At 45.7% G+C, this 23,429-nt stretch overlaps 5 protein-coding genes across 6 annotated transcripts; 3 read left to right on the forward strand and 2 right to left on the reverse strand.

Annotated features, from left to right (window-relative positions):
- Window positions 1–944: 944 nt before the first annotated feature.
- LOC117581665 (protein unc-119 homolog) lies at window positions 945–2,717 on the forward strand. Its single transcript, XM_034269048.1, has 4 exons — window positions 945–1,348; window positions 1,459–2,140; window positions 2,216–2,388; window positions 2,571–2,717. Exons 2-4 carry the CDS (start codon window positions 1,623–1,625, stop codon window positions 2,687–2,689), a joined length of 810 nt encoding a protein of 269 aa, XP_034124939.1. The 5' UTR covers window positions 945–1,348; window positions 1,459–1,622; the 3' UTR covers window positions 2,690–2,717.
- Window positions 2,718–3,736: 1,019 nt separating this feature from the next.
- Window positions 3,737–5,059, reverse strand: LOC117581664 (protein ABHD11). Its single transcript, XM_034269047.1, has 5 exons — window positions 4,734–5,059; window positions 4,499–4,672; window positions 4,208–4,440; window positions 4,000–4,137; window positions 3,737–3,940 (listed from the first exon to the last, which is right to left on the reverse strand). The coding sequence occupies exons 1-5, from the start codon at window positions 4,998–5,000 to the stop codon at window positions 3,793–3,795; spliced, it is 960 nt and encodes a 319-aa protein (XP_034124938.1). The 5' UTR covers window positions 5,001–5,059; the 3' UTR covers window positions 3,737–3,792.
- A 515-nt stretch (window positions 5,060–5,574) lies between these two features.
- Window positions 5,575–11,800, forward strand: LOC117581663 (zinc finger CCCH domain-containing protein 18). Of its 2 annotated transcripts, XM_034269044.1 has the most exons (7): window positions 5,576–5,989; window positions 7,861–8,747; window positions 8,818–9,891; window positions 9,988–10,525; window positions 10,608–10,754; window positions 10,821–10,949; window positions 11,014–11,800. In XM_034269044.1, exons 2-7 carry the CDS (start codon window positions 7,911–7,913, stop codon window positions 11,295–11,297), a joined length of 3,009 nt encoding a protein of 1,002 aa, XP_034124935.1. In that variant the 5' UTR covers window positions 5,576–5,989; window positions 7,861–7,910; the 3' UTR covers window positions 11,298–11,800. The 2 variants fall into 2 exon arrangements, with proteins under 2 accessions (XP_034124934.1, XP_034124935.1); XM_034269043.1 differs by having other exon boundaries at window positions 5,575–5,989; window positions 8,818–10,525.
- Window positions 11,801–12,150: 350 nt separating this feature from the next.
- Window positions 12,151–12,780, forward strand: LOC117580899 (nucleosome assembly protein 1-like 1). Its single transcript, XM_034267659.1, is given in 2 exon segments — window positions 12,151–12,587; window positions 12,589–12,780. Coding segments are annotated over 2 exon segments (498 nt in total). The 5' UTR covers window positions 12,151–12,281.
- A 6,136-nt stretch (window positions 12,781–18,916) lies between these two features.
- Window positions 18,917–19,971, reverse strand: LOC117581666 (thioredoxin domain-containing protein 9-like). The gene is made up of 2 exons (XM_034269049.1): window positions 19,748–19,971; window positions 18,917–19,687 (listed from the first exon to the last, which is right to left on the reverse strand). Exons 1-2 carry the CDS (start codon window positions 19,850–19,852, stop codon window positions 19,274–19,276), a joined length of 519 nt encoding a protein of 172 aa, XP_034124940.1. The 5' UTR covers window positions 19,853–19,971; the 3' UTR covers window positions 18,917–19,273.
- Between the last annotated feature and the right edge of the window lie 3,458 nt (window positions 19,972–23,429).

The following is a 23,429-nucleotide window of genomic DNA, read 5'->3' on the forward strand; positions in this document are numbered from 1 at the left end:
CTTGAACCCCAGTGTAGACGAGAAGTAAGAAAAGCAAAAGCAGATCCTATGGCTACAACCACTCGACTGGCGCTCACCCGAGACACTTGAGAGGCCTGGAACGGGAAAAGAAAAGGGAAGAGTCTGGGCTGCAACTCTGGTAATCTTCATGGACATTAACTAATTGCCAGCCACAATTGGGATGGGCCTCGTTTCAAGTGCATCCGGCTGCTGCTGCTGCTGCTGCTGCTGCAGTGGATATTGCGGGTGAAATCTGTTCATACTTTGTACATTTTATGACCATATGTACATATGTATGTATTTATATAAATAAATGCATGAGAAAGTGAATATTTCGATGCACAAATTGAAATTTTAAGCAGCCCTCAAATATATGCAAATATAAGTAAACCATTTTCAAAGCATTTGAATTAAAGTAAAAGTTAGCAAGTACATAACGGTTACTGTTTAGTTGTTTGCATTGTTTTGTGCTCTAAACTTCAATACACGTTGTTTTTGTTATATCTAAAGGACATGTGATAAGTAAGTTCAAATTCAAGGAGCAGCGCGCCCATTTGTTGCATTGTCCAACACTGCATTATCAAACGCAGAGCTGTATTCAACGTCATGCGTCGATAGTTCTATAACCCTTATTTAGGGTTGCTACGTACATACAAAATCTCAAAATGTATATATTCGTAACTTCATATATGATATGATATTTTTCAAAAATAGCATTCGTAGTAAACAATATTTAGCTCTCACTTGGAGTCACTTGCCAGAATCCATTCGAAATAAGTTTTAAGGGTAATATAAAGGGTATCGAAACTGCCATACGCAGGTTTTGCCATTCGTGTTTTTCCTCGGTGTATATACGGTATATTTTGACCAAGAGGGAAATATTTCGGTATATTTCTGAGGGTCGGCCAAAGTATCTTTGATTGATAAATCTACGACCACTCTGGCACTGGAAACAACAGAAGTTTGGATTTTATAAAATAGGAGAAAATGTTTAGAATTTAAAGAACACTAGATAGCTTAATGTGGTCATATGCAATGCATATGTTTCTCCACAATAGTTAAAACATAATCAGCAGCCACGGGGCAGCAGAAGAAGCGACAGCAACAGCAGAAGCAGCAAACTCAAAAGCAACAGCAGCAACACCACAAAGAAAGGAAAACATACACTCACACATAGCCACCTACAATTGCATGTACGTTCACACGCACACACCCACACAGCGCGGAAGAGCAAGGGAAAAACAAACACAAGCACATAGAACGGAGCTTTTCCAGGAATTGGGTCGCGTTTTTGTGTTGTTGCTTTTGGCAAATGTTATGGCAACTCTCGATGCGTGTATATGTGTTGGTGAGTATTCGCTCACCCCTGCGTGCAGCCAGGGGTTAATTATCCACTAATTAATGCAACTCTCCACCCCCAATCCAACTCCTCTGTAATCCACACTGTCTTGGGTGCAGTTTGAGCGCTGCCCCGCCGGAGCAAAGAGCGTACAGTAGGAGCAACCCCAGGAGCAGCCATTCCCCCCCCAACCACAATAAGGAGACCATCCAACAGACGACTTTAGGCAGTTCCAGAGCCAGAGCCACAGGCCCAGTTGATATCCATCCAGCAGCATCCAGCCATGAGTGTTGTGGGCAAGCAATTGAATCCCGTGCAATCTTCCTCCGCCAGCACAGCCTCTGCGTCTGCTGCTGCAAGTGCCGCTGCGGCGGCCGCTTCTATTTCCGCACCAGGCAACGGAGACGGTAACGGCAGCAGCGGTGGGCCGATGGGTGGTGGCGCGGCTGCTGCTGGCGCCTCGGGTGCCGAGGGCAAGCGCAAGGAGGAGTCCAACGTCAGTCCCGAGGAGGTGCTGAATCTCACAAAGATCACGGACGACTACCTCTGCTCGGCCAATGCCAATGTGTTCGAAATAGACTTTACACGCTTCAAGATACGCGATCTGGAGAGTGGTGCTGTGCTCTTTGAGATCGCCAAGCCGCCCAGTGAGCAATTCCCGGACGGTCTGTCCGTCGAGGAGACAATGCTGGCCGCCGCCGAGGAGCTATCGCTAGACGACACTGCCGATCCAAATGCCGGACGCTATGTACGCTATCAATTTACTCCGGCATTTCTCAACCTAAAAACTGTTGGCGCCACGTAAGTTACAACCCACAGAAACGCGCATTTCTGGTGTATTCTGTAACCGATTTTTGTTCCTTTTCCATCACCCAGGGTGGAGTTCACTGTGGGCAGTCAGCCAGTGAATAATTTTCGAATGATTGAGCGGCACTTCTTTCGTGATCGTTTGCTGAAAACCTTTGACTTTGAGTTTGGCTACTGCATTCCGTACTCGAAGAACACTTGCGAGCACATCTACGAGTTTCCTAATCTTCCACCCGACCTAGGTAAGCTTCCACTTTACATAAGTGCAGGAGGTGTGCCAGAGGCTGGCTGCTGCCCAAAATGAAACATATCTTCCTTCGCTCTTTGTGTGTTTGTGGGTCAAGGCTGCAGCATACGGGCGGGCCAGCATTGCTTACTGTGATTTCATCTCTCCCTCTGTCTCTGTCTCTGTCTGTGATTGCAGTTGCTGAAATGATATCGAGCCCCTTTGAGACGCGCTCGGACAGCTTTTACTTTGTGGAGAATCGTCTTGTGATGCACAACAAGGCCGACTACGCCTACGATGGCGGCATTATTGTCTAACCAAACTAAAAACCAAAAAACACACAAAAAGATGGCACAAAAAACACGAAGAAAGAGAGAGAGAGAACTAGAGCAAAGCTAATAACTAAAATACAAGAAAATGCTAAAAAAGCTGTGAGACAAAATCAATGAATTCTCTCTCGCACACACACAACACACACACACACACACCTCTCATGTACACATCAAATTTGAAGACATTATCAAAAGCATTTTAGCCTTAGCACAAAAGTTGATACCCCACCATTCCTGTTTGATGTTTGATGTATTTTGTATCACTTCCACACACAAGAACACACACACACACACACACATTCAGACAGCCACACACACACACACACCATCGCACGCAGAACTGTGTTCATTTATGGATAATTTGTGTTACCTTTTCGACTATATTATTTGTAAATGCAATGTGATTTCCCTCCCCCTCCTAATTTACATGTATTTATTATTAGTTTGTAAGTGAAAGCACATACAAGAAACAACAACAACAACAACACATATACACATGTATACACGTATATTATATACTTACACAAATACGGATAAAAGCAAAGACAACAAATTCGAACACTTTTTTTTTGGGATGCAGCAAACGGACTGTCACGCCCGGCTTTATGTATCTTCATGGCATTCGTTTCGTGTCTGTGTAATGTATATTTTGTAACAAAAAAAAAACTAAAAAAAACAAAAACAAACACGAAAATTCTGATCTGAAATTCATACGCCGAAGCAGAATGAGAAATTAAATTACATTTTAAATGTAACAAAAAAATAAGCAGAAAGTGGCTAAGAATCTTTGATTGGTTGGGGTGGGGAAGAGCAATCTAAGCTGCCAGCGACCCATGACTAAAATTACGATAGAAGAAAGCGACTTCGAACGCATAAAAGCAATGGGACAATGCCTGCAGCAGAATAAGTGCACTGAGCATGCGTTGTGGCCCTACTTTATGTTGCCGTCCCTTTCTATTTAGTGTTTTGGCTGCACGAAGGAGAAGTCCTGTTAAACGATCGTTCAATTGTGAACAAGAAAACAAGAAATCGTACGTGTGGTTTGGTTTGTTTGTCTCTTTTTCTATTCGCATCTCTAGCTAGAAATCTCACGAGGCACTCAATGGTCTATTGAGAAATTCGCTTACAATTGAGATGAACTGCTGCGGCTGATCAAAGTGCACCAGATGGTGAGCATCCAGCCAATGGATTTCGGCATTGGGAAACATTTCCAGAATCTGTGGCCAGTCCTCGCGTCTGCAAAAGTTAGAAATGAAGTGGGTTTTGTCATGTGTGGAGCACAAGCTCAAGCTTACTTCATGTATGGCGACCGAGTGCCGCAAATGAAGGTGGTTGGACCCTTGTACGGTGGCAGTGACGCAAAGTGCGAGCGATAGTCGTGGAAGCGTGGCAGAAATTCGCGCAGCAGCTGCGCATTGCAGGCCCACGAGAACCTGAAGGTAGATCAGAATCAGAGATCAATCAGTCAGCAGTGGACTAATGCAGATTTGCAGCATTACTTACGCTCCTGTTTGTGGATCCTTTCTCAGATTTAGCATGATAAACTCGACAGTTTCATTCGAATCGGTGGCCGCCAGCAGCTGCTGCTTGGCCAGCTTGCGGCCCTCGGACAGGGGCAGTTCCGGCGGCAGGGAGATATTAACCATGGCATCGAATATGCGCTGCATTTCGCCAGTGGTGCGCGGCACTCTAATTGGCGAGATGTCGACGACAATCAGACGTTCCGTCATTTCAGGCTGCAAAGAGATTTTTTTTAGCAATTTTGTCTGACTGGCACGCTGCCTACATACATACATACTTGTGGGCAAAGTACATCATTGTGCGACCGCCCATGCTGTGGCCCATCAGGCAGGCCCTTGGATGGGCTCGTGTCTCCAGGAAGCGGCGCACATCGCCCGACATGTCCGGCGAGTTGTGGCTGCTGGTATGAGGACTCTCGCCATGATTCCGTGCATCCACAGTGTAGATCTGTGCATGAAAGATGATAATTTTGAATTGGTATAACCATCGGTGCGCCGGAACCACTCACCTTCCTGTTGGTGCGCTGGACCAGGGCTTTGCTGATGCCGCGCCAATTCTGTTTGGAGCCGAACAGGCCGTGCATCGTGATGAGCGGTGCCTGGCTGGGGTCGCTGGTTTGACCCTCAAACAGCTCGAAGCTCATGTCGATGGGGCTGGATGCGTACAGCCGCTGTGTGGCCCCCCAGAGTGGTGGGGCCCGGCTTGTTGCTGGACATTTTCCGTTTAATCTGCAAATTTGCAGAAAACGTAACGTTTTCGATAGCAGCAGCACCATTGATGGAATGGTGGAGGAGGAACGGAACCAGTGTTTGCAGGCAATAGAGAAGTGGTTTAGATAAATGTTTAATTACATAATCCAATCATTATTTGAAAAATTAAATAATTTTTAATTTACAGTGAATTTTTGTCTATGAATGGGTTATTTTGGCAAATTAATTGGTATTGTGCAAATTGTAAAACGAAAATTGTGCTGTTAGGCGCAAAAAGAGTCAAGCTAGCTTATCGATAGTGGACATTTATATCCGAACATCTGCGAATAAATAAACAATTTAGCAAATACAAATTCAAAAATTGCACTCATTTCAATCAATTTGGCCCTGCCATGCTTACATTGTTGTATAAAACATGCATACCATTTCGATTTTCACGAGATGGTATCGATGTGCGGCTAAATTCGTAACCATCGATAGTTTCAATGGTGACAAAGATGTTTTCCTGAAGAAGCGGCTATATTTTCGTCATTGGACTTGAAACTAGCTATTTTTATCAAATAAAACATCAAAATCGAGGAGTTTCTGAATTTGAATGTCTTGAAAATGCAAGGGTATATTTCCGTGGGTCTGTCGGAATATTTTATCGATAATTCCGCGGTAACACTGGTAGATGCGGCCATCATTGTGACGAAAAAAAAGTAAATGTGGAATTATATATTCTTGGCTGCCCTTACGACCACCAAGCCAACGTGCTAACAACTTCAGGTAAACGTGATAATCAAGCTGCAGCAAATATCTTCAAGTTGCGCAAGGACGTGGGTAGAAGCCCCATTTCCGATCGGGCCCCGACACACAGCATAGCCATAGCCACACATTGAAGGCGAAAGCGACGCGCGACAGGCGGCAGTCTGACAGTCGGGGCAGACAGATAGAAGAAATTCGTCAACGATTGATTCCCGGTGGCGGTGCTAAAAGCGGCGCCGATCTGGTGGCACATTCGCGTGTCCCTGCCCGCGACCGTTCTTCTCGCCCCAGTCATCCCCATCCACAGGTAAGCAGCAACAACAATATTGTACATATTGCAACAAAAGGCAACCAACAAATTCATTTCTTTTCAAGTATTCTAATTTTCCCACCCAAAAAAAATACGAAAAAAAGATCAAATAAAACTCAAATCAAGTAAAATCAACTGCGTATGTGAAAAGTGGTTTATGCAAAAATAGCAAAATAAATGAGTATATTTGAGAAAAAAAATCAAATGAAATATTAAGTGCAAAGTAAACACATAATGGACCCTTTCTTTTGAGCAGACTCTTCTCCGTCGCGAAAAGTGCGAAAAAAGTCCGGCAGTAAAGTTAAACTCTCTATCTCTCTCACACCTTGTCTCTCTGTGTTAACAGTAACAGTGCCTGTGTTGTGTGTAGGTCTCGTAGTGTCTCTCCCACATGTATGGGAGAGTGTGTAAGTCCGAGTGTCGAGTCGAGTGTATGTGTGTGTGTACTTTCATTGGAGCGGGAAGAGAGCAAAAGGCTGTATTTTTCTGAGTTTTTGAAAGTAAAGTATTCCGTTACCCGTTGCTTTGCCCCCCCGCATGGTGAAATTACTAATAAGGTGTCGTCGTCAGCTGAGTGGAGGACCACCAGCTTATTCACCACGCTCTCTCAGCAATAAAGATTCAATTACATAAACATTACATTACACATCCAAAATAAAATAGTAGTTGCATGCATAATAAGGTGACGGATTCACCACAGTGCCTTCTCATTCGAGGTCCACCAGCTTGTCAGTCGTTTGCCAAACGTCGACGAAAGACGTGTGTCGCGCACGATTTTTTCATTGACTTCTTATTTTTCTTAATTGTTTATGAATGAAGACGTAAGCGGAAGACAATGAAATATGCATGCAACTACTATTTTATTTTGGATGTGTAATGTAATGTGTATGTAATTGAATCTTTTTCAATTACATCTTTTTTAGAAACAAACATGTCTGCAAAATATTTGTTGCTATGCCGCTACAAATCTTTACTTTGCTGTCAGCAAAAACAATAAAAGCGAAGAGTGCAGAATGTAAAACGTTTGCTATCTCTCTCTAGCGCTTGCCTCTCTGAGAGCTGAGAGAGCGTGGTGGATAAGCTGGTAGTCCTCCACTTAGCTGACGACGTCACCTTATTAGTGATTTCACCATGGCCGTACAAGTCGCTGCTGCCTTGCCCTTGCTCTCTCCCTCACTTGCATATCTCCCAATGTTTCGTATCTCACGTTCGCGAAAAGTCTCGAGAAAAACGAAGAACAAACGAAAGAAGCGGCACACAGCACACACATACACGTAAAGAAATTAATATCGAAATGAAAATGAAAGAAAATATAAACATAAACCAAATTAAAAGCGAAATGAAGGTAAGAATTCAACACAAAACGTAAAACTCAAAACAAAACTATTGCAAAAAACTCTTAAGCCCCTCTGTGCCCCCAAAACACCCACCACCACCACCATCACCACCACCACCATTAAACATTCAACAGCAACGATCCACCAAGCACATTGTTGGGAATCGATATTCATTAAGTAATAGATATTTGTTGGGTGCAATGATTGCTGCAGGTGGTGACCCTGACCTTGGCCTTGTCCTTGGTTCCGCTTTCGCCGCCCCGATATCTTTCTCGTATCGCATCCCTAGGGGATTATTGTCTGTTTTGTTCCAGCTTAAAAGCCTTCCTTCCGTTCAACCAACCAACAAAATATTCGATTCCGATGGCTCGCTGACCATCATACCCTTCCATCATGCTCCACTTTATGCGCGTCGGCCGAAAGTCCGACGATTGGCCTATTGACTTGTCGATTAAGATTTACCCATCATATAAATAGAGATAAATTGTGGACAGACTTCCATTAAGCCCTCTCTTATCTCTGCACCTCCAGGAACAAAGCGAACGGAGTTGCTGCTGCCCCACAAGGGATAAGGCTAGCCCATGCACACCATGGAGTCGGATGACTCTCGCGCCAGCTCGAACCCGTCCATCTCAAGCGAGTCACGCTCGAACTCACCCATAAAGGACACGGGTGTTGGTGCGGACGAGGACGCATCTAGCCATGCGGCTGAAACGACATCCAACGATGCTGCTTCTGCCGCCGCTGCTGCAATGAACAGATCCCGACGTGCGGACTCCACGAGCAGCTCCTCATCGAACTCAAGCTCCAGCTCGAACCGCAGCCAAAGGTCCAAGTTGCAGAACAAGAGCTCGAGCAGCAGCTCGGGCAGCGTCAGTGATAGCAGCAGCAGCAGCAGTTCCGGCAGCGAGGACGAAGCGGACCCAGAACCAGAACAACAACCAGATCGTGCTGTGAACGAGCTACCGCGTGACCGAGAGGAGACCGAGACCACCGACTCGAGGCCCGACTCAGTGCCACCGACGGCTGGGGGCAGTGTCGGCTCTCCAAATGCCGCCACCAAATCACCACAAAACTCGCTGCTCTCCTCCGTGAGAAGTCGCAGCAATAGCCCACAGTTGTACAATCAGGCGGCTGTTGATCTCAACATCAGCCACGAGGATTTGAGTGATGTGAGTGAAATTGACACAGACGAGAAGCGGGCGTCGTCGAAGAACTCACTTCATAACGATGTAGATGATGATGATGGGGACATTTCCAATGACACACTGCCAGGTCTGGGCGATGATGATGAGGATGCCGATGATGCCGATGCCGCTACTGCTGCTGCCACTGACGATGGAAAGCTTAACGGCAAGGCTCCACGGAAAAACAGTCCGCTGGAGAGAAGAGGCGGCGACTCACCCACAGAATCAAATGTAAGTTGAACGTCCCTCTCTGTTGTCTTCTTCCCCTGTTCTAATCTTTTCGTTTCGTTTATTTCTACAGACTGAGGACAGCACTAAGGGCAGGGATGTGCCGACAACGGCCAGGCTGCAGGAGGAGGATCTTGTCAAGACACACGACGATGATGCTCTCGACTTTGAGGCGGAGGAGGGCGAGTGTCCAGAAATAGCCAGGGATGGGGACCAGGATCAGGATCAGGACAATGCCGATGCAAAAGCCAATCAAACAAACGCAACATCAAAGGGAAAGAGAAACTCATTGTCACCCACATCCAATAGGCACTCGGACGATGACGATGGCGAAGTGGATGCTGGCGAAAAGGAGGCCAAAGAGGGTGGCATTGTTGGCGATGACGATAAAAATGGCACACTGGAGGTGGAGAGTGCCGCAGAGATTGCCGCCGCCGCTGCCAAAAAGAAAAAGGACGAGGAGGAGCTGGAGGAGGGCGAGGTGTCCGATGAGGACGAGAAGCGCCCCGAGGAAACCGAACCGAAGCCCATTTGTAGATTTTACACGCGCGGACAGTGCACCTGGGGAATGAGTTGCCGCTTCCTGCATCCCGGTGTCACCGACAAGGGAAATTACACAATGTTCGAGGGTCTCGTTCGATCTGTGCCCTTGCAGGGCGGCAGCGGTGGAGGTGGAGGTGGCGGCGCTGGCGGTGGTGGAGGTGGTGGCGGTGCTGGTTCTGGCGCCGGCGGCGGCGGCGGTGGCAGTGGCAGTGGTGGTTCTGCCCCGAGACCCGTCAGTGCGTATGCCCCACATGCTTCAGCGCCTGCGGACTATCACGACTATCGGAATGAGAGGCCGCCGCTGCATCATCGACCGCCACCGGTGCATCATGCGCCGAGCATGTATGCAAATCATCATGAGGCCAGGCCCGTTCTGCTGCCAGAGGGACCCGTTGTGGTGGAGAATGCCTGGGAGCGGGGACTGCGCACGGCCAAGGAGATGATGCGGAAGGCGAACAAGCGGAAGGAGCAGGACATGGACTTTGAGGACAAGAAAATGAACCTAACCCTCTCGCCTGACGAGCTTGAGAAGGATCCGTACTACCTCAAGGAACGGGGAAACAACAGCAGCCCGTCCGGGCTCAGCTCACCGACACCAGCACCGGTGCGTGAGCAGCAACTTGCACTACCACTACCCATGCATCTACCAGCATCATCTACCGGCAGTCATGCTAATTCCCGCGCTCTCTTCCCCTTGCAGTACCCAATGTACGGTCCACCGGCGCCGGAGCGTTACGGCCGGGCACAGTATATGCCGATGCCGTACGAGGATGTCGATGCGTATGGCAGAATGACCAGATATCGGGAGCTGCCGCCACATCGTATGCCACACTATGAGGACGATCGTCGTCTGCGTCCCGCACGCGAGGTGATCGTACAGCGTGTGGAGTCTGCGGGTGGCAGGGGCGATGAGTGGAGCGATCCCTGGATGAGATCCAAATCGATGGGACGTGGCTCATACGATCGGGACGATCGTCGCAGACGAGACCGCAGGAGCTACACATCCAACACATCATATTCCAGTTCAAACAGTTCTCAGAGCGACTCCAGCTCGGACTCGTCTCGTTCCAGCAGTGCCTCGGACCACAAGCGACGCGGCGGCGGAGGTGGCGGCGCTGGGGGCTACGGCGGTGGCGGTGGTGGCTCGCACAAGGTGCCTGCCTCTGCCAGACGTCCGACAGCAGGACGAGCGGTGCGTTCGCCCAGCCAGATACCCCGTCGACGTCGAAACTCGACCAGTAAGTCGTCAATATGCATTGGGCTGGGCATGCCTGGGGAAAATGTTGTGCTAAATTTTGTTTCTATTGTGCCCATCCACAGAGGCAAGCCCCTCACCGTCCTACAAGAGAGGAGCTGGCCTGGAAAAGCGTATCAGTCCCGTCTCAAAGCGGAAAAAGGTAACATCGCCTTCGCCCAAGAAGTTCGACAAGAGGAGACGGGGTCGCAGCTCCACATCATCGGAATCAGGTATTAGTCATGGCAATAGCTACAATCGATGGATTTAATTAAGTTTCCGTTCTGATTTGGTCAAAGATTCCTCGGATACCTCGTATTCAGATTCAGAATCGGGGTCTTCATCGTCAACCACATCGTTGGAGTCGCCGCAGAAGCGTGTACGGGCCACAGACAAGGCGCTCAATGAGCGTAAATTAATTAAAAAGCGTAAGTTCAAAGTTACTCAGAGAAAAGTGAAGAATTTACATCATGTTTTATTCAATTTGTTTAGCCGCTGAACAAGCGACCAAAAAGCGTTCGCCGATTTCCATTGAGATTAAGAAGCCATCGACAATGGTGGGTGTGTCTGCGCTGTTATCACCAATTCCCTCAGGCGAAACGGACAACAAGCGTGGTCATTCCCCCATCAAGGATAAGATCAAGGAAAAGGATAAGGATAAGGACAAAGACACGGATAAGGATGGCGGCGGCAAGCATTCAAGAAGAGAGGAGTTGCTCAAGCAGCTGCGTGCCGTTGAGGATGCGATTGCCAAGAAGCGATCAAAGCTCACCTGATTGCCACTGGCAACACCACCACCACATATTCTCCTCATTGCACTTATCGTAGTAGTCATCGTTGCCCCACGCATAATTATACTTCCAACAAAAAACCAAAATCCGAACCCAAACCCATATCCAAATCTGAATTCAACCCGATTCGCTTGTAGTCTGCAGCAGGAGCTCCAACATCAGCAGCGGTGGAAGATAACACACATGGAAGATTATTATTTACAAGAAATACAACCTAGATGTTATGCAACATTCGCATCGTATTCGTTATTCGTTTTGATGGCTGGCCGGTGCCCTATTGGAGCCCAGTTGAGCGCAATTCAAACTACAATACACATTACAGTGCATTTATACACACAAAAAATGAAGAAGAACAAATCACTTATTCCGCTTTCCCATTATTATTTTTTGTTTGTTTCTCTCCGCCTTGACTACCACCAAGAAATTATGGAACATTTAATTAATTGTTTATAATAGGTCCTAAATAAAGTCTAACACTTACAATGTTCTTCAATGTTCTCTTCGGAGCTTTCTATGTTTGTGCATCTAACAAAGGAATATTTGAATATAGTTTCCAGCGTCCAGGGCACTTTCCTGTTATATAACATTGCAGAGTTGTATTTCGGGGTTGCAGTAATACAAAAATATCGAAATTGTATCATATTGAAGGCCAAATGGTTTCAGATTTTCACATATTTTATGACTTCAAAGTTTCTAGTGGAAAACACGTCAGTCGAGTTAAATCGTTCCAAGTCAAACATCAGACAACCAAAAGCAGCATTTGTGGTATACTGTTCAAGCGCTGTCAGCTCCCGTTCTGAAACAAATTTCTGTGCTGAAAGATTTGCAGTCGGAAAGCTTTCAAATGGTGGAGGAGTATTACCAGGTTATACTCGAGTTGGAGAAGAATTACGAGCTGAATCGTCGCCCTCTCTCTATTGGAAAAAACTCAAGCAAATCGTCAGCGGGACAGTGGACCACGCTGGGGAGATGCGAAACTGGCAAGCGGCAAAGGGACGTAAAGTAAATGACGAGAGCTGCCCGAATGGCATACCTAGATTCTGGCTGATTGCTTTCGGTAATAGCTCCATGCTGTCGCAATGGGTAGAACCACACGACCAAGCAGCACTCCACAAGCTGACAGATGACGTCTCATTCACACTAAAGTTCCATTTCGATGAGAACCAATTCTTTCTGAACACTGTCCTTACGAAGCGCTTCGACCATCGAGAGGAAGAAGCGCATGAAGCGTGGCACAGTGCGCTTAGTCAAGGAAGAGCATCCAAATATTAGAGCAAAGTCTCGAAGTGCTCGGCGTACACTGATTAAGGATTTTAAAATTGGAAACTTTTTGCACACCAAATTTATACCAAAGTCGGTGGTCTACTTTGCTGGTGAAAATGACGATAAGGATGATGAAGAAGGTGACGAACCTGAAGAAGAAGGTGATGAATCTGAAGAAGAAGAAGACGAGTTTGATGTACATTGAAATTACATCCGATCAAGAATCATAAACATGCCATAACAAAAAATACAGACTGTGGCCCAACCATTATTTTTTGGTTAATTTAAAGCTAATTCGCAGCTGTACAAAAATTATAAATTAAACCTAAACAAAAATGCCAGACCTTATGCCGTTTGTAATTGAATAAATAGCGAGCGAGTTAGTGTGCAAAACAGGAAAATAATGGACTGGGATGTATATTTATTTATTGTTTTTACCACAGACGTATGTTCATATAATATGAAAAAACTCTGGAACTTTCACAGGAAACTATCGTTTTGGGAAGAGCTCTTCAAATCGCCTCAGGGCTGGTTTTTTTAATTGGTTTAGTATACGATATTGCCACCTAGCGGCGACTTTCATAACATTCTAATTGGAATTGAATACGTTCCAGTCTGTTACCTCTTACTGGCCACCTAGCGGCGAGTGGCCAAGGCAGCGAGCAATGGAACGTGAAATATTTTTTTGTTCTTCCTTTGCATATGTGAAATCTGCACCAGCTGCATGGCATTTTCCTGGCCATTAGCTTGCCAATGGCCGAGATATTTCCACCCCCCCCCTCCTTGACGTTTGTGTGTGTGTAATGTTTGGTAATTTTACACCCGTGTGTGCATGTGTGTGTGTTTGTGTGGGTGAGTGCTCCGGCAAAAACCTATTTAGATGACGAATCACAGAAATTTGGCCTCATCAATGTCCTGCCCCGCGAATAACAACTCCTGCGGCCTCGTGGTGCGTGCGTGCGTGTGTGTGTCTTTCAGTGTATTACATTTCAGGGGTTTCATTTTTTTAGACATGTATTTTTTTCTTGGTGTATACCCTTCCAGAGGGTATTAAGCTGAAGTTACTGTTGTACATCAATTTATTGCTGTTCTTTTTATATCGTTAAAGCATTTACTCAACGATGATTTTGTTTGTTTTTAGGTTCTAGGAAGATTCGTCTAGTATATAATAGTACTTCGGCAAGTATCTTCTAGCTCTGTTGTAGAGTTTTGTGTCACTTGATTGTGAGGCGTAAGACAATCGTACATATCTGAAGATCATTGATTTCTGGAAATCTACTGAATTGGTCCTAAATCGCGCACCATAGATCACATATTTATTATTGAATTTATGGAAAATTGCATTGAGTTTAGAATATAGATTCGATGATTCGATAATTCGAAGTTTATGCATCTGTCAGGGTATCAAAAGCTTCGGCTTTTCGTGTTTCATTTTGTTGTTGTTTTGGCAATTTCTTTTTTCCCGTCATCATGGTTCATTTTTGGCAATCACAGGCGGCCGCAAAAAGCTGTCAGGAGACATTGTCATCATCCAGCGACCGAGTCACACACACAGAGGGGTAGCGGTAGTGGTAGGGGTTTGTGGGTGTGGGTGTGGGTGGCTGACTGGGAAATCCACCCACCTGGTCACGTCTTCTCATGTGCGTGAAACGACAATACATGTGTCAGTAATCGACTTCGTACTTCGCTGGCTTTTGCCACTGCCACTGCCACTGCCACTGCCACTTCTCTCCTTCTGCCGATTGCCATTCCACACAAGCCTCAACCTTCCCCCCAGCAGCCACTTCCTCTACTGCAAACATATGTACATATGTACGTAAGTATGTATGTAAATGTATATCCATCTTGTGGCCTGAGCCTAGGAAATAGTGTAATAAAGGACAGCTGAAGCTCAATCTGAGGCCTGGCCTGGTCCTTGGGATTAGCGAATTCCGTTGCCATTTTTTTTTCACACACCACAAACCGAGTTGGACACCTCTCAAACAACACACCCCACCCCACCCCAGCACACCCATCTACCCAAACCACCACCCACATGTGTGTGTAAGTGTGGCAAAAGACAGAACAGAAAAAGAAAAAAAAAATCACGAACAGATTTATCGCGTTCATATTCTGCCTGATGAGATATGTGACCAAGAGGGTGGTCTGAGGGGCGGAATGTGGGAGAAAAAAAATGAGTCCAACTCCCCCCACAGGGCACCACTTCTTGTGTGCCCCATGCCTGTCCTCCCGCTCAGTGGGTGAAGACCACAAAATGGGATTACATTACTCAAAGAAATTTATTTTCGACAGAACTAATATTTTGTCCCAGAGATCAGCCCTGGCCTGGTGACTGGTCTCTGGTCTCTGGTCCTGATGTGGCCGCCTGCTCTGGACTGGTTCGAGCTCTGATTGCGTCCTTAGAGAAGAAACAACAGGAGGAGAAGGAGAAGTAGTAGGCGGAGGCTGTGGCTGTGGCTGTGGCTGAAGCCGAGCAGGAGGAAACAGTTGGGGTTGCGGTTTGGAGCAAATGCGAGGCTGGGGGCTTCAACGAATATGTTGAAGGAATGTCAGTAAATGTCCGCTCTCTTATGCGAATATTTCTATGGCAAGCAGACGTCATTTGACATCATTCAATTAATGTTTTTGAGTATCTTTGGGACAGCTCTTGATATCATAGTTGCGAACCCTTTTGAGATTTTTTGCCTAAATCTGCAAGCGGCTGAAGTTCTGATCGTAATCCTCCGATGGGATCATCTCTGGTCAGAGCTTCGATTTAGATTCAATTCTTTGCGCTTTCATTTGGTTTATATTTATTTGGATGGGATTGGCCAGGAGACTGGGCATTTGGCGGCTGGGGTAGATCGAAATGGCAGCCAATTTCCGAGTCCTGACTTGACAAACGCCAAAACGAATTTGGGGTTTTTGCTGTTGTGGTTGGGAGGCGGAGGGCTGCAGACTTATTTGCATGGATACCCCAAGAATATTTATGTACATATTTATGTATGTAGGTAAATACATATGTAAGTATGTAAATGTATCTGGGCATATCCTTTGGCGTTGTCCTGTCCGTTTCGAAGACCACTTTTAACTTTCTTTTTTTTTTTTTTTGTATTTTGTTGCTATTTGCATTGCGACTGCGTGTGGTCCATGTGTGAGTGTATGGCATGTGTGTGTTGTATGTGTGTGTGTGTGTGTCCGCGGTAGTTTTCTTGCTTTATTTTTCCAACAGTAGAAAACTTTTCTTTGATGCAATATGTACAAACGACCCCGGGACCAGCTAACGGCCACCAAAAAGGACCAAAATGCGAATAGATGTTGGTCCCCCGCCATACCCCACAATACCCCTCTCTCTACATGTGTGTGTGTGCTCCAACGTGCCCAACCATCCACCCAGTTACCCACCACACCCCTCGTCATTCGCGTCCGCGTCCGCGACTCGACGACGACTCTGCTCGACCCTCACGTACGAACTTTGGCCATAACAACAACTGTGGCCATTACGATGCTGTGGCACACACATGTAGCGTCGGCAGCGGCGGGTCCTTTTGGACATTCCGTGCAGAGGCTCAACCGTTAGCAACGAACCGCCTGCTACCTTGCTCGACCAACCCCCACCAACCCGCCAACCCACCACCACCGCCACAAACGCTGGCAGCATCAGCAGCAGCCGCCATCAAAAAAGGCTTTCAATGGTAGACGAGGGCCTGCCCAGCCCAGCCCAGCCCATTCCCATTCCACCCACTGCCACCACTCCAGCCAGCCACTGCTCGACCAGCTCTGTGTCCGTGTCCCTGCCCGTGTCCTCTCCTTGTCCTGTTGTCCGTTCCGTTGCCATGTCGGACAGCAATGGCGATATTTGCTTTCCTTTTGCTGGCGCTTTCTGCCATGCAACGAAATGAAACAAGTGGGCAAATGCTGTGCATGCTGTAACGACCAAGGGATACTGCTTACTAAAATTATAAATTCTTATAGCTATCAGCATTCATTTTAGGCATTTAAGGAAAGTTTGACTCTAATTTGACTGGATATTACATGGAAATACTATCATTTAGATGGATTTAAATTTTGTACACCATATAATATCCACAGCTAACTCGTTTTCTCTTCTTCAACCACTAATAAAAACATACATTCGCGTAGTTAGTTTCATTTTCTTGTGTATAATCGTTCAATTGTGATTAGTTGTGATTTTTTTTTCTGCATATCTGCATATAAATATTATAATACTTCCAACTGATTACCTTTGGAACCCATGAACCCATATACACTTATTCACTATGCTGGTTCCAGGGTAGATGCGAAATGAAAGGCATGGAAAAACAGTGTGTGGATAGGCGGGAGGGGGTGGAGTAAATGGAAAGACGACCGACGGTCGACAGTGAACGGTGGACTGTCCTCCCAGTCACCTCACCCTCTTCTCTTTGACTGTATGTGTGTGTCCGTGAAAGGGGATGGGTGGGTGGTTGGGTGTGTAGTATGTTCTGTTCTGTTCTCGCCGCATATGCGGGGTGGATTTTTCGCCATTATTGTAACAATTTTGATCAATGGCCCTATTTTTGGGGGACGCTGTCCGCCAACCCAAAAGCGACTTGGAGGACTACAATCATTCGAGGATTCGCATGGGGTATCCATTGGACTTTTTTCGGTTTCGGGTTCTTGGTTTCGGTATCGACATCGGCATCGGCATTGGGTCCCGGGTTTGTCCTTTCACTCCTTCAGTGGGCCCTGCTGGCCATGCTGCTCGCTGTGGCACTTCGACTGAGGCATTTGTCTTGTATTTATTTTAATAAATAAATAAAAGTACACAAAAGCGTATTTATTGTATAATTTTCTTCGCTTTTTTCACTACTACTTTTATGCCCGACAAATCAAGTAAATTAACAAGAATTTTGTGAAGATTTTACTATGCCAATTGGTTTTATGAAAATTTAATCAAATATTTTAGGATAGGTTTTGGAAAATATAAATATCAAATATCCGAAATTAATTTAGCTCATTGAAATCTTAATTGAATTCAGCCTTGTGCCTTTTGTGTAAATTCTATAGAGCATCCATCTAGTCGCATCCCATGATGGTCTTCCATTTAGTAGCAACTTCTTCTTGGCTTTATTTTTCATGTTTTCTTTTTTATTATTTTATATTTTAATATTTATTTTTGCTGCGTCTGCTACTTTTTGCCTAGGGAGTGGGTGCTGGTTGGTGGGTGGCACAACGACGCGTGACTGTTATTATTTGTGCTTTGGCCTTATGACCACACTCGCACATGGAGACCAGACCATGACTCTCACCACTGCCCGCCTCCCCAAATGGTCGCCCCCCTATGCCACAGTGCCACTCCCCCGTCCGGGTGGGGTGGCACATATGTGCGACCACAGGCCATGACAACATTTTGGGCTAATCGAAGTTAACCCTTGGCTGCCAGTCCACGTTCACGACAACGACCATGTGTGCCTCATACTTTGGCTTGGCTTTGGCAATTTTTTATGCATGGCTCCCGTTTGCCATTCAATTCGTTTCGATTCCTTTTCGATATCTCTCCTTTGTTGTTGCTGTTACCCATTAAATTTACGACACAAAACGCAGTCGAGCAAACAAACAAACAGACAAACAAACAAACAGACAGACGGACGGACGGACGGACGGACGGACGGACAGAGAAAAACAAATCGCCGCGTAGGCAAACAAACAAACCGAAAGGGCAAACATTTTTATAAAGTCGCCAACGATGCCAATGAGTGGAGGCAGAAGAAAGTATATAAAGGAGGCAGCTGTAGCCCCACCCTTCGCACCCCCACAAAGGCGGCAAAGAAAATAAAAGAGTTGCTGGGGTTCGCAGAGGGTAGGGAGACATCTCTAAAATGGAGGCAACTGGAACTGAGACCGAAACTTGGGACTGGGCCACATGTTTGTGGACATTTATGCAAACTTTTTCTATAATTTTTGTTCTGCTTGGGAGATGTGTGTGTGTGTGGGGGGAGGGGCGGGAGCAGGGCTTGGGTCCAGTTGGGGATACTTTTCCTATTTGACAAAGGAGTGTGCGTGTGGGGTTTGAGTGTGTCTATTTGGTGACTTTTACTCAAATTTGATTTTGATTCGATTTTGGGTTTATTGTGGAGAGTGTGAGGAGGGTAATCAAGGGGAGGAACGAGGTTCTGACTGTGATAAGAGGAACATTATATTATATTTATAGAATATTTTAGAGACACGAATATATGTAGTTATATTCGAAGTAGAAAGAGAGTTAAATAAAACAAAAATAAGTGCACATAATAATTACTGGAATTGTGCTTCTCATAAATCAATTTATCAGACAATTTTCTTTGATATTTCCCCTGAATTTCCTCTCTTTTTTTAGGTTTTCATTATTATTTTCCATGAACAATTTCAAAGCGTGCTGCGCCCACTCTATGCTGAGTGCAAATGACTAGCATAAAACATGTTGAAATTGCGCCAAAAAGTGGCAAATTATGCGTAAATTGTGCATTTATCTGAATTAGCCATTTACAATTTGTGGGAATGTGCGGAGTTGGGAGTGCTGGAGTTAGTGGCTCTGCCCCATAAATAAATGACTGTTCAAATGATGACTGATTGGATTAGATACCTGTTCTAGTTGCTGCTGATTTGTGTGCGTTTCGTTTGTAACTTTGAGTTTGTGTCTTTTTGTGTGTGTTGGTTGCTGGGAGCCTCTAAGCTTCTTGGATGACTTCAATCAGTCATCAGTCAATCTGGCATGGCTTGCGTTTTCCTTCTGGCGGCTGCATCAGATCGCCGTTGTAGTCAATGGCCCCAGATTGGCCGATGCGCCACTCGAGCATCTCAGTGGAGAAATCATCACAGTTGCCCAGATTGGTAAAGCCCACAATAAAGCCCTCTACCTTGCTGTCCTTCACCAGGGCAATGGTGGGCATTACCACGATACGCAGACGGGAAGTCAGGAAGGGCGACTTGTCGGCGTTCAACTTGCAGAACTTGGTCTCCACGTGCTTCGAGGCCAATATCATCAGGTGCATGTCTACAATGCGGCAGCGCTCGTTGCCGTCGCAATAGAAGTGGATCACGATATTGTTTGACTTCTTGGACGTCTCAAAGAACTCTTTCTCGCCAGCCAGCTCCGTGTAGGTGCCGTGACCCTGCGAAAAGATTTGGCTCCATCGCTATCGGTAACCCCCTGTCACTGCCGCACTACTCACACATTTGAGCCACTCTTGCTTCTTGTTGTTCAACTCCTTCATTTCATGGAGGCGCTGCTCGCGCAACACCTTCAGGTCATCCAGGTGATCCAGCTCCATCTCCATCTCGTTCTGCAAATGGTGCTGCAAAGGACTTAACACATCTGCTGACAACAACAATACAATTCCGAATTTATTCCAAACTTATTCAAGCCTTGACTTGTTGAACTGAATACTCCGTAAAGTATTGCGACTAAAGATTGACAGAGTGCTTGATCGATAGAAAATCAAGATAAACTTTTACTGGAAAGGCTGGAAATTATTTATGGAATTAAATGTATGCAATTGGTGCACAAGTGTGGCTCGTTCTTCACATCCTAATTACCAGTTAGGTAAACCCTTTAGCTTCAGTTTCTTCCACCAACCAACCAGCATAATAATACCCCGCCGTAGCCCCTACCTTGGGCGACTCATCAATGAATCAAGATCGCCAAAGAACAGATGTTGCCAGCTGTATAAAAAAGAGAGCACAAATCAAATGAAAACAAATAAAAATGGTGCAACCAACAAGGTGCAAATTAAATGAATTTGTGGTTGGCGACACTGACTGGAGTGTCCCATGCCCGCATAGGGGGTACAGGGGGAGTCCGAAGTACACATATTGGATAGGGAAAAATACGCAGATGTCTTCAAAAGCGACTTTTTCATATTAAACACACACACACACACACACACATACAGATGAATGAGCCGACCAAGCGAGTCCTGTTCGTCGCTATCCTATCTGTCCATTTGTAGGTGAGAATTCTGCTTGGAGGCATATTCGCTAGCGTAAGGCTTTGGGCATATGAAATGTTAATGTGAGTAGGATTTAGGGTAAGTTCTCTTAGCGGAGTTAACAAAAACTCAGCACTCAAGCGCCAATTTCTTAATAGTTTCCCATTAGCTTTATATAAAAGTGTTTCATTGCCATATCTATCTGCATATTTACCCATCTAAGACGTACCATTGTTTATTTGGTATCATCTTTAAAAGTCTTAGCAACACAGGGAGGCACTCCACTGCCCATTCTTATATATAAATATACAATTTCAGTGTATGTGATCCTTCGTTGTGGCTAAAGTTGCTGCTGGCTTCCCTGCTTGTTTTTTGAATAAATGAAAAATTTGTAAACGTTCGCGATCTCATATGACGAAACGGGACATGCAAACTACAAAGGAAACAGCAACAACAGCAGCCGTGTGGCAGGAACATGAGGGCCATTTCCACTACACCACGTGCGTGCCTCTGCCTCTGTGTCTGTCTGTGTGTGTGTGTGTGTGTGTGTGCGTGTGTGTGTGCCAACAGATTGCCGCAAGGTAGACAAAAAAGTGCACACAAAAATCAACGCGACGCGCCTGGTCCTTATAGTATCTCCTATGTCCTCCTGTATGTGCCCGTGTCCTGTCCCGTGTGCGTGCGTACGAGCATTTCATTCTTCTGCCTCTGCTCCTTTTTTAAACATTTTTTGCATATCTCAGAGAGAGAAAGAGAGAGAGAGAGAGAGAGAGAGAGAGGGTTGGGGTGCGGTGGTGCGCGGTGCGCGAGGGGTTGGAATCATCATTTGAATAATTCGACATTTGCGGCGGGCCGTCGAGTCCCCTTGGCCTAGTCCCCGAGTCCCGCTTCCACCTTTGATTTCCACCTTTCCACGCGCCACAGCCGCGCATCGAATGACGAAAATTTCGTAATAAATAAATAATCCTTTTCCCTGTGTGTGTGTGTGTGTGTGTGTGTGTGTGTGTGGAAAAACTATGCCACGAAGCAAACATCAAGCGGAGAGTGCGAGCGGGGGGGAAAATTTGCTCGCAATTTCAAAATTATGGATGAAAAGAAATGAGGCCATGCAAATGTATGTAGATACAATATGGGTATTAAGGGGTTGCCTTGTGCTTGGGGATGGGAAAGGGACTTGGGACTTTGGACTTTGGACTTGGGAAGGGTAGGGTAGGCGCCAGGGGGTGAAGGTGATCCATGGGCCAATATACATGCTGTATGTGTGTGTGTGTGTGTTTGCCGCTCGGTTTAAGCCGAAACCAAAATCGAAATCGAAATTTATCCAAATGGCAACGGCAACACCTGGCCATCATCGGCAATCGATACTCCACGTCCTCGTCCTCATCCTCATCCTCATCCTCATTGAAATATTTCTGGCTTTTGTGGACAGTTGCTATCTGAAACGGCATCGCATGATGTTCGTTTTTGGGGGAAATTGATTATGAGCGGCAGCAACAAAATGCCTGAGAAAGGTCACCATACGGGCTGCAGCTTAGCTGAAAGTTGCAGATTTTCACCATCAGAAGGCATTGATTTGATTAATATTTCATTGATTTTAATGCACTTTTAATGCATTTACCTAGTCCCCTCAAATTCTTACCACTAATGACCTCCTTCTATACATATATTTCAATTTCTTAGTTCCATAAATAAATAGCAGAAATAAAAATCATGAAAAAATAGTTACAATGGTTTTATTTCTAAGTTTTCTTTTATTTTCCTCTAATATCTTAATTCATTTCTCTCAGTGTATGCCACATTGGAATCGTTGAGTTTGTGTATTTGAAAATATTTTTCAAAAAAATTAAATTTCCATTTCAACCCTTGTGCAAAAAATACAAAAAAGCAAAAAAAAACCAAATCAGAGAAATTTGCCTGTTGTGCCATTTTTAAATTTTTCGCGTTTTGTTTTTTTGTCAGTTGTCATTGTCCTGCCTGCCTGCCTGCCTGCCTGACATACTGCGCTCCGGGACAACCCTCTAAGCCCCTTAACCCTTTTTTCATCCATTTTGCACGACCCAGAAGCACACATACACCCCACACCCCACACACCCCACACCCCACACCTAAAACCAATTTCAAATTGCAATTGCAGTTTCGCAAATGTGCCGGAAAATGCACAGCAGCATCCTCAGCAGAAGGGGGAAAAATCGCAGCAGCCGAAAAACCCAAACCCAAACCCAAATCCAAATCCCAAATCCATCATGAGGTGTGCGTACAGTCATCATATCCTTCCGCGCTCTCAGCTCTCGTCTCTGCTGCTGTTTCGTGTGTCCTTATCCGATCCGATTTCGCTCAACTCATTAACCACTTGACTAATTGCTGATTTTCCTGCTCCGAATCCGAATCCGAATCCGGATCCGGCTGCGCTCTGTCGTCTGCTGCTGCTGCTGCTGCTGCTGCTCCTGTCTAGAGGATAACTCAAATGTAATTTCCTTAATTTTCCCCTTTTTTTTGCCCTGCACGTTTGACCCCAACGATAGACAGAAAGACACACACAGAGAGATAGAGATGGAGAGTGAGAGAGAGCGATCACAATGGGATAATTGGGAATCGGGGATTGGCGCCTTATCGCATTACACGGGCTCCTCACTCAATTGTCCTCAGAGTCTAATGTTGTGGCATTAATCGCTCCCTTCACACCTTAACAATACCGCAGCATCCCGTGCAACAGAAACAGCAACAAATACACAACAAGCAAAAAAACACACATCCTCATATTCACACGCACTTTGAACCCTGCAAACCAGTAGGCGATAGGATTGGGATTGAGAGGCTGGACCCTCCCGGTCCACGGGGCCAGCATCCCCTAACCTTTCGCACACACAATTTTTGGTGTAAAAAAGCAAGTTTTTGACATTAAACTGCACAACATGATGTTATATAA

This window comes from Drosophila guanche, unplaced genomic scaffold (assembly GCF_900245975.1).
Source record: "Drosophila guanche unplaced genomic scaffold, DGUA_6, whole genome shotgun sequence".
Lineage (NCBI taxonomy): Eukaryota > Metazoa > Arthropoda > Insecta > Diptera > Drosophilidae > Drosophila > Drosophila guanche.